The sequence below is a fragment of the Raphanus sativus genome, chromosome 3 (assembly GCF_000801105.2).
Source record: "Raphanus sativus cultivar WK10039 chromosome 3, ASM80110v3, whole genome shotgun sequence".
Taxonomy (NCBI): Eukaryota; Viridiplantae; Streptophyta; class Magnoliopsida; order Brassicales; family Brassicaceae; genus Raphanus; species Raphanus sativus.
In genome coordinates this window covers 19,145,418-19,155,236 of record NC_079513.1, presented here as the reverse complement: position 1 = coordinate 19,155,236, position 9,819 = coordinate 19,145,418, and the positions used below count along the sequence as shown (strand labels likewise).

At 31.9% G+C, this 9,819-nt stretch overlaps 1 protein-coding gene across 1 annotated transcript; it reads left to right on the top strand.

Annotated features, from left to right (window-relative positions):
• The first annotated feature begins 3,957 nt into the window (after positions 1 to 3,957).
• LOC108847167 (uncharacterized) lies at positions 3,958 to 5,925 on the top strand. Its single transcript, XM_018620354.2, has 9 exons — positions 3,958 to 4,065; positions 4,202 to 4,319; positions 4,397 to 4,527; positions 4,601 to 4,740; positions 4,842 to 4,910; positions 5,011 to 5,149; positions 5,255 to 5,317; positions 5,404 to 5,447; positions 5,551 to 5,925. Exons 1-9 carry the CDS (start codon positions 3,993 to 3,995, stop codon positions 5,635 to 5,637), a joined length of 864 nt encoding a protein of 287 aa, XP_018475856.1. The 5' UTR covers positions 3,958 to 3,992; the 3' UTR covers positions 5,638 to 5,925.
• The last annotated feature ends 3,894 nt before the right edge of the window (positions 5,926 to 9,819 follow it).

Below are 9,819 nucleotides of genomic sequence, written 5' to 3'. Positions count from 1 at the left end.
AGATTTTTGTTAAACTACTCTAGAATATAACCTAAAACCGTGTGTTTTTGTTTTAATTTTTTTAACTAAGAAATTCCACTCAAACACTCTAAAATCCCCTAAAAACTTTAAAATTCCACAACTTAAAATGTTTTCAATAATAGTGGATTTCATAGTACTTCATGAAATGTTAAGTTCAATAACATTGGAATTTAAATGAATTTTTAAAATTCATGTTTGAATAACAATGAATTTGTCATTTTACTACAATTATTTAAAACCCTCAGTTGAATACACCTCTCTTAACATAGTTTAATGTTTTCAAATAAATTTTGGATATTAATATTCTTACAAGTGCACATGTCCCATTGTTTATAAGCTGCATTTAGATGTTTAGGGGGTCTATCAATATATATTACATGTGTTTTAAAATATAGTTTACACTTATAGTCAGGATTATTTTTAATCTTTTTGGTTCTCTTTTGAACTTAGGACTCTCTTCCTCAGATAGAGTCTTTGACTCTTAGGAAATTAGGACTGGATTTTTTCTTCTTGTGGTGAGACTTTGTTAGATTAAAAAACAATTTGTTGATGTCTTTGACTCTAGTGGCGTTTTTCTATGGGTGGTGGAGAAAAATGTGTAGTAAGTACTATATACTTCGGGTGAATGTGCTATTTCCCCACGAGAATTATCATATTAGCATCAGATGTCTACGAAATTATGACTTCGTTCTGAATCTCTCCGAATTGAAAGTTACAAACTTATTTCTCCCGAATCGATAGTTCAAAATCTAATAAAACACAAACCATATTTTTAACTGATTTACTGTTTACCAAACAATTTTAACCAACTAAACCAAACATTTTAACCAACTAAACCCAAAAAAGAAAGACCCAACCATCAAACATGCAGTTCCGACCTGTTTATATCTTCTTCTTCACCCGACGAGGAACCAGAGACTCACTTCCTCCTCCTTCACCAGGGGCGAAACCAGAAGATTTATTCTATGGGTGCATCCTTTGATAAGAAAAATCAGTAAAGGGAATTGAAATTAAAAACTATGGGTGCACAATATGATTTTTACCAATTTAACTAACAAGTTCTATTGGTTTTAAGCTTAAAATTGTATACATTCGCCCCTGTGGTGTGGTGATGATCATTGTCAGTTGATCTTCTCTGGTGTGATTCTTTCTTCAATTTGTGACATTTAGTAGAGAGTCGTGGCCTGGAGGATTGGAATCTGCTATTCCTTGCTAAGTGAGAGGAACAATCATGATAAACTTAATCCATAATGTCAAATCATGTTAGGTTTTATTTTGGAAATGCCAATGAAATTGCTAATGTATGATTGTGTAGATGTGTAGTGTCATCTACATATAGATTTCAGTTCACATTTAAATATGAGCACGACCTTGAAGAAGTTATGAGGACTTTAAGTAAATGAAGAATTATCATTGATTGATATGTGTTGTGTTTTGAACGCGTTTTACTTTCAGGCTTCAATTGTTTCTGAGTTTTTTGTATCTTTAAATTCTTTTCATGTTAAAACACATTTGGATGGAATTTGAGGCGTGAGAAGAAATGATTAATTGGAACAAAAAAAGCTCAAATGGAGCTGACGAAACATCGAGCAATTATGGATTGACCAAAAACGATGAGATGACGAATTATGCACACAGATCGATCCATCCATCTTTCGGATCTATCGATTCCTGACCAGGAGTTCAGAAGGATGAAGGAAATCTTTGGTTATCGTTATACTTGGTACCGTTTTTTCAAGAATTTCGACCATGACATGATTTTGACATATTTACATATTTTAAGTCATTGTTTAGGCCACATTTTTCAGACAATTAGAAAAGTTTTAGTTTTGGGGAGAAGTTCTGATTCTACCTCTTGAAAAGATTTATAAACACAATTTTTATTTTCTTAATACGATTGTACATTGTGCTTGACCAGTGCTTTACTTATTTACATGTCTGAATAATAGGAGCGGACAAAAAAAAACGAACCAAACCAAATCAAACCATTCAACTCCAACCGATCCAAACTAAACCAAATTATATGTCTCAGCCATTTTATTAAAGATTTTATCAATCTAAATGGTTTGGTTCAGGTTTACACCAAACCGAAAAACGAATGTATATTTAATTAGATTAACTAAACATATTGATAATATTAAGATTTAAAATATTTAAACATATAACCTAAACAAGTAAACACAATTATATACACTTCATTTCTAAATTAATAAAAAGAACACTACCAACAATAAAATAAAAGAATATGAATCTCGTATACTATCTTATGCATTTTATTCTGGTTTTACGTTTAAATATGAATAAATTAATAATTTAATGTTAAATAATGATTTGTTTTATGTTTTATAAATTATATTTTATTAAAATGACTTTGAACAAGACTGAAAATCAACTCAGCTGAACAAAATAAACACACAAAAAAACTGAACCAAATACAAATCACACTAAATTGTATACAGACCAAACGAAATTCAAACATAACCAAACCAAACTAATTTCGGTTGACTTTCAGTTAAAAGTTTTTTAGACCCAAACAAACTAAACTAAACTCAAATCAAACCTGAATTTAAACTGAAATGAAAACTTGACGAGTAAATATCATGAAATTCGTGGATTACTGATTTAAATAGATTTTTTTTTCAAGAGAACTCATGGATTACTGAATTTGTTTGTAAAAGGCAGGTATATTTTTTGATTTGCCCTTTCAAGAAAACTTTATTGATCCGTTCTTTCAAAAAACGAATATATTTTTTGTTTTAATTTTTATATTTATATTTTTCCTTTTTAATTATATTTATGTTTTCTGTAATCATATTTATATATAACTAAAGATGGTTATATGATATATTTAAATAATAATTTAGATAAATTTATAAAATAAATTGAACATAACATTTTATCAACCGGTCATATGATCCCGTTTTAATATTATTGATTGTATAGATGAAAATTGATGTTGAGGTTCAAGAAAAAAAAAGAAGGGAATAAAGGATTCTGTGGCGCAATATTATTTTTGTAAATACAATTTGACATGTAGAACTACATAAAACTATAAGAACAAAATTTAGCTTCACCCTTTAAGGTGAATCTCTACATTCACCCACCAATAGGAATTAGTTAATTAAGATTTGATATCTCTTAAAAAAGGAAACCAAGTAATAAGAATTTAATAAAATAAAATTATGTTTTTAGATAAATAAAAAATAGTAGCAATTATAAATTTTTTTTTTTTAGTATCGATAAATCCGTCAGAAAATACTCAACCCTAAATCTTAAACCCTAAATTCTAGATACTAAACTCTAAACCCTTGGGGAAAGCCTGAACCCTTGGGCAAATCCTATATCCAAAATCGTTAATCTTAAAACCTAAACCCTAAACCCTTAATCATAAACAATAATATTAAACCCTAAATTCTAAACACGAACCCCTAAACCCTAAACTCTTTGACAAATATTAAATCATAAACCCTTAATCCTAAATTATAAACCATTTTGGAATTTAGTATTTAGGGTTTAGTATTAGGGGTTATAATTTAGGGTTTAGGGATTAGGATTTAGTTTATGATTTAAGGTTTGGTTTAAATTTAAGGGTTAGGGTATAGGATTTGCCCAAGGGTTCAGACTTTTTTCTAGGGTTTAGAGTTTATTATTTAGAATTTAAGGTTTAGGGTTTAGAATTTAGGGTTTAGGGTTTAGTATTTTCTGACGGATTTATCAATATTAAAAAAAATTTTTTTTTGATAATTGCTACTAATTTTTATTTATTTAAAAACATAATTTTATTTTATTAAATTTTTATTACTTGGTTTCTTTTTTTAAGAAATATCAAATCTCAATTAACTAAGTAGATGTAGATGTAGATGTAGATGTTCACCTTAAGGGTGATGCTAAGTTTTGTTCAAACTATAACTACCACAAACTCCTCAAATAAAATCCTATTTAACTCTATTCAAGTGATAAACTCCAAAAACATGCTGCAACACTCAACGATGATCCATCAAGCTCTGGCTCTCCCTCGTCTGGCTCACCCATTTTTCACTAGAGGTAAAGTTCGAGTTTTTCCTTCTGGGTTTTCGATTTCTCTATTCAAATCATCTCAATTTCGACTTAACATTTTGACATGACTAACTCTGTTTCACTAATGCTACAAACAACGATTCTTAACTCTTGAAATTTGCAGTAGGATTTGGGTCTAATGGAGGCGTGTTTCTGCATCAGTCCCGAACAAAGAACCAAGGAGTAGCATTTTGCGCTGCTGATGATGTTCCAATCGCCAGTTCCAAGTCCATTCAGACAAGGTTTCCTCTGTTTTTAAAGCTCGTTCTTGAGAAAGTTTAAGACTTTAGTAATGTATCAAACCTACTGCTCTTAATAGGAAAGTAGTGGAGCATGTGTGTTTACTCAAAGCCAAAGAGAGTTTGTTGTCTGAGGAGAAAGAAAAAGATATGCTCGACTATCTTTACACATCTCAGTACCAGATGAGAGGCATTGTCGCTATCTCTGTAGGTGAGTACTCCCCTTGTTTGTTTTATATAAAGAAAAAAAAAACAATCTTTATCGATTCAATTTACTCTCATAGGTAGCATTGGTGATAGCAAGAATGGAGATTACACGCACGCTCTCTTTGTGCGGTTCCAGAGGAAAGAAGATCTTGACAAGTTCTATGAGAACCCTCTCTTCTTGAAAGTTATTGATGAACATGTAACTCCATTCTGCCATGTATGCCCCCTCCTCACATGTAAAAACGCCATTCCTCTCTTCTTGCCTGTTTCTTGTTGTTGTTCTTCTCTACTTAGATGTCTCGTCCTAAAATGTTTCAGGGGCTAACTAATGTGGACTATGAATCAGAGGTTGAAGATGACATCCTTTCCATATTTCGAAAGGGCGAGGTATGCTATGAGTTTTTGCTCCATAGCTTTAGAGCCAAGAGGTTACTACTTTCGAGTGTCAAGTTATGTAACTAGACATAGTTATCTTTTCCCGTTGCAGGAGTACAACTACGGCGAGGAGTTTGTTCTTCTTGTTACTTTTGCCAAGAACGCTTCGGAGAAGAACATTAAAGATGCAATGGATGCTTTTGCGCAGCTAACTTCATCTCTTCCATCATTAATTGTTCAGTCTACACAAGGTTCCGATGATGAAGAGCAGTTTTTGCATCTGGAACTATACTTTAGACATTTATAAGATCCAACATCAAGAGTATCTAATAGCCACTTGATATTCTTATCTCCAGGTTCAAACTTTAATGACAGCAGTAAGGAGTTCACACATGCAGCAGTAGTTCGATTCCGTTCCTGTAAATCACATTTACCAACAGTGTGTTTTACTGTCTTTTTTTCTCAATTAGTCTCCTCTAACTCTTGCTTGTGCCACTTCTTGCAGTTGACGCCATGGAGATTTTCGTTGAGGGCAGAGAGTATAAAGATGTAAAGATCTTTTCTGAACTTGAAACTCTATAACTCACTCTTCAATTTTTATTCTCGTATTATCTGATATAAGATTGAATAGAGGCTCTTATTTTTCTTTCAGATGTGGAGATCTCAATTCGAGCCGTTCATAGAGAAATCAGTAGCTCTTCATTTCTCTGTGGATCCTGTTGGTACAGACGTCATGTGAGTCCATATCACACAACATTTCAAAGTTTCAACCAGACATGTAAAGATGGGTTTCTTGAAATGCATTCTCAACAAGGTTCTCACTGTTTTTCTGATACAACAAAACTTGTTGCAGTAGGATTCTTGGTTAAGTTTCATTAATAATTTGTTGCTATTCCTTCTCAAAAACAAAATGCCACATGAAAAGCTTGATAAGATCACCTCTCTTATCTAGTTACAGTGGACCGTACCTTGTTACAGTGTCACCTCTATTATCACCAGTCATAGGAAAGCAACATATATTTGGAGACAAACTTTTTTTTTAATTGAATTTTAAATTTAATTAAAAGAAAAAAGACCTTTTCATAACAAGTGTACCTTTCCTAACAAGTATAAAAAGATCTAGTTTTTCCTATTGATTAAAAACCATCAAGAAACAAATTCAATCCTATCGGGTGCCAAACCAGAACTCCATCCCACTTGTATACTCCTTATTTCGTTTTCTCTGAATCACAGTGAATTTATTTCTCATGTTCTTGTCAAGTCTTTTGATCAAAACCGCAGCAGGTGATGGGGTCTCTCCATGTCTCCTCTTGTTCCTTTCTCTCCAGATCATATGCATCGTTAATTTGGAGACAATCTCTAACCTCAAGTTTAAATTCAGACTTCAGTGGCCTGGTTTATTACCTAAACATTGAACTTTAGATACTATATTTCAACCAGTATAAAATGAGATGTGGATTCTAGGCTCAAGTACAACGGACCACATATTGTTTACACATTTTGAGCTCTCTCAATTTGGTGAGGCAAAAGGAAAACAGATTACTAATGCTAATGAGAGTGGAATGTTATACAGGGTTCAGGTAGTTGGTTGACAAGCAAAATTGAATATTAAGAAAAAGTAAAATAGGCTAAATGTCAAATGTAACAAGACATGTATACTAATTAAGTAGCATGATAGACATTTTCAAAATGGAATGCGTATAAATAGTCAGCAATAGATCTTTGACCAGTTGACAAAAAAAAAAGAGATTTTAGCCCAACCTCATTCAGTCGTTCTACAAGCATCCTCATTATAGATTTTTCAACATACGTATTTCATAACCCAAAAAATTATTTAACTGAACGAATATCTTAATTCTTCACAAATTCACTCAAAATCTTTTTAAGTATCTCATTTGAGATGTTTTGGGTGAATTTCTCATGAATTGAGATATCCATTCAATTAAATAATGTTTAGTTTTCTTATTTTGGGTTATGAAATATTTATGTTGAGAAATCTCTAAAATGCTTTGTAAAATTTTTTTTTGTAGTATATCAAACATTTTAAAAAATGATTTAATTATCTATGTCACCGTAAATTTATGTTTTAGGACATACATCCTAAAAAAAAAAAAAAACCGGGTTTGATCTGGATTAGTCAAATAATAGATAGTTTATCGAAAATGATATGTGATAAAGTGTGATTACACAAACAAAAAAAAAAAGATCATATGTATTGTAGAGTCACTGAACAAATTTTTGATCCTCCAAGAAAAACTAACACTTCTGGCCATCAGACAAGATGTATCCGTGAGCTTAGAGAAAGAGAGAGAGCTATGGACACATATGAAGGCGGAATTTGTCATGGGTTCTAAAGTTCTCAACATATATATTAAAAAAAATATCATAATTATTAGGTATTTCAAATTGAAAAACTAATCAAAAATATAAACAATATCTCAACGTTTTATGTTTGTAAATGTAAACTGTGTGGACCAATATTTTTGCAGTACAAAAACTATTAAAACTACTGTTATTGGGAATTAGACAGAAAATACATTTAGAATATGGAGTTAAGGTGTGAGAGAATTCTTGATCCGCACAACACCAGCAAGGCCAGTTCGCCGTACTGCCCCGGTTTTGCATCCGATCATGAGAGTTAACGAGTTTATATATTAATCAAGAATCAAAAGAGTAGGATGTTAGACTACTGAAAAACTATTTTGCCCTGTTGATATACCTCTCATAAGAAGTATGACCATAAGCACATTTCATTGCTGTGATAAATTCTTTGAAACTTCATCATGAATGGACAGTAAATTGTTAAATCAGGATATTGGATATCTCGAAACTTATTGAAGGATGAGGAAGAAAAGGAGGTATTGGAACCCAGTATAACTAAACTTCAAACATTTTCTTGAATGATAAAAGTGCCTACAAAAATTTGCCTTCTTATATGGCAATTGATAACCAGTCATGTAGCAGTAACGAGTAATTTCATACGACGAAACATAAAATGCAATAACTATTATCCACAGTATGAAAAACCAGAAGAATTTGTTATACATGCGATCTTTGAATGCCCACCTGCTTTACAAGTATGGTCCTTATCAGCAACTCCAACAAGTCTTGGCATCTTCCCAGTCCCAAGTCTTTATGAAAATATGAATTATCTTTTCTGGAAAAAGAATAATATTGTCGATCCAGAATTAGACAGGAATCCTTATCCCTGGATAATCTGATACATTTGGAAAGCACGAAATGATATTTTTTTAGAGGAATCGGCAGGAATCTATTGGAGTTAGTTCATTATGCTTAGAGTGAATGTCAAGTCTGATTCAATGCAAATGAGATGGTGCCATCGAATCCACAAGTACATAGTATGGAAAAACCTCAAGTCTTAAGTTTGAGCAATATTTTCATGATAGATGGGTTATGGACATCCGGAGCACAGTTCAGTAGATGTGGATGGATTTGGATGAATAGCATGGGAAAGGTACAACTCATGGGAACTCGAAACTTCATATGTCGAGAGTCTGCCTTGCATTCAAAATTGGAAGCACTACGTTGGGCGATTGAAAACATGATTCAGTATTCGACATATCACAGCTTCGAAACGAATTGCAAAGACTTAACTGCCATGATCAAAGAGCCAGAAACCTGGCCAAACTTCGCAACAAAATTGGAGAGGATGGAAATTTTGCAGATATGTTTCATAAACTTCAAGATCACCCATATTCCACGAGCATTGAATCAGATTGTGGACTCTTTACCTAGAACTACGAAATCTGATAACTCTGTTTTATTAGTTGTTTTATTCCAATCTGATTATCCAAACCACTTCTAATTTGAGTTATAAAATAGCCATTTAATTTCAAAAAAAAACGCTCATGTTTATAAACTTGCATTTGGATATGTTGTTAGATAAACTGGATACATTTGCTTATCGTTTTAAGTTTTACACATTGTTGACACGTAAATAAACAAAATATATATAGCTCTTGACAAAATTCAGCTTTAAGACAAAGTTTACCAACAAGTGAACAACTAATCCATTGTCCAAGCAAAACAGAAAATCAAAATGAGAATGCAAGACACAACAATACATATAATCTTTGTTTTATGTTTCTCTCGTAACAAAGAGATTGAAGTTTCTGAAAGGGGAACTCTTTTTCAATGTTTCAATTCGTGGATACAAAGTCACGACTCATATTATTCTATCAAACACTGACCTCTTATAGATCATATTCATATTGATCAATCCTCTCGCATGAGTATATTTTGATGAGATAATGTTTGGATCCAATTTTATGCCGCTCTTTGAGCCTGATCCTGCATGGAGTTAGAAATAAAAGAAATGTTTAACTATAAATTCAAACATTTTCTTATATTACAGACCATACATAACTAATTCTTTTAAGTTAAGTAGTAAAAAGTGTTTATTCCGCGGTAACAAAATCAAAATGAAACTTCTAAAATATAAAAGTAAAATGAATATTCATTTTGGCAAAACGAATATATTAGATTTGGTTTTGTAAGAAAAGAAAAGAAAAAACCTGGTTTTCTTTTTTGAAAAAGAAAGCCTGGTTTTCTGTAAGAAGCTTTTATAATTGTGATTTGTGACGACTTAGTATGAAGGGTTAAAAAGAATGTCAACATAATATAAGATCTGAAATATTTTCCAGCGAAACTAATGAAAATTGCAGCGAAAAACGTTTGTACCTTAGTCATCACATTTAAAAGATGAGTTGAACAAAGATACATACCGTGATAATGATGATGAAGTGCTGAGTTGCCAAAGAAGCCATAGATACTTCTCTCTTTCTCAGCCCAGTTTGTCTGCAGTTTCACAGCTTCGTTTACATATAAGTCGCTGGAAATTAAAAATTAATAAATTACAATTCTAAATTTCTAACTATAATAAGAAATTCAAGAAATCAAA

Excerpts from the sequence above, each read along its gene's own strand:
- LOC108847167 (XM_018620354.2), top strand. The coding sequence starts at position 3,993 with ATGCTGCAACACTCAACGATGATCCATCAAGCTCTGGCTCTCCCTCGT. Across the intron at positions 4,066-4,201 it reads TCACCCATTTTTCACTAGAG|TAGGATTTGGGTCTAATGGA; the intron begins GTAAAGTTCGAG and ends TGAAATTTGCAG. Across the intron at positions 4,528-4,600 it reads CATTGTCGCTATCTCTGTAG|GTAGCATTGGTGATAGCAAG; the intron begins GTGAGTACTCCC and ends TTACTCTCATAG.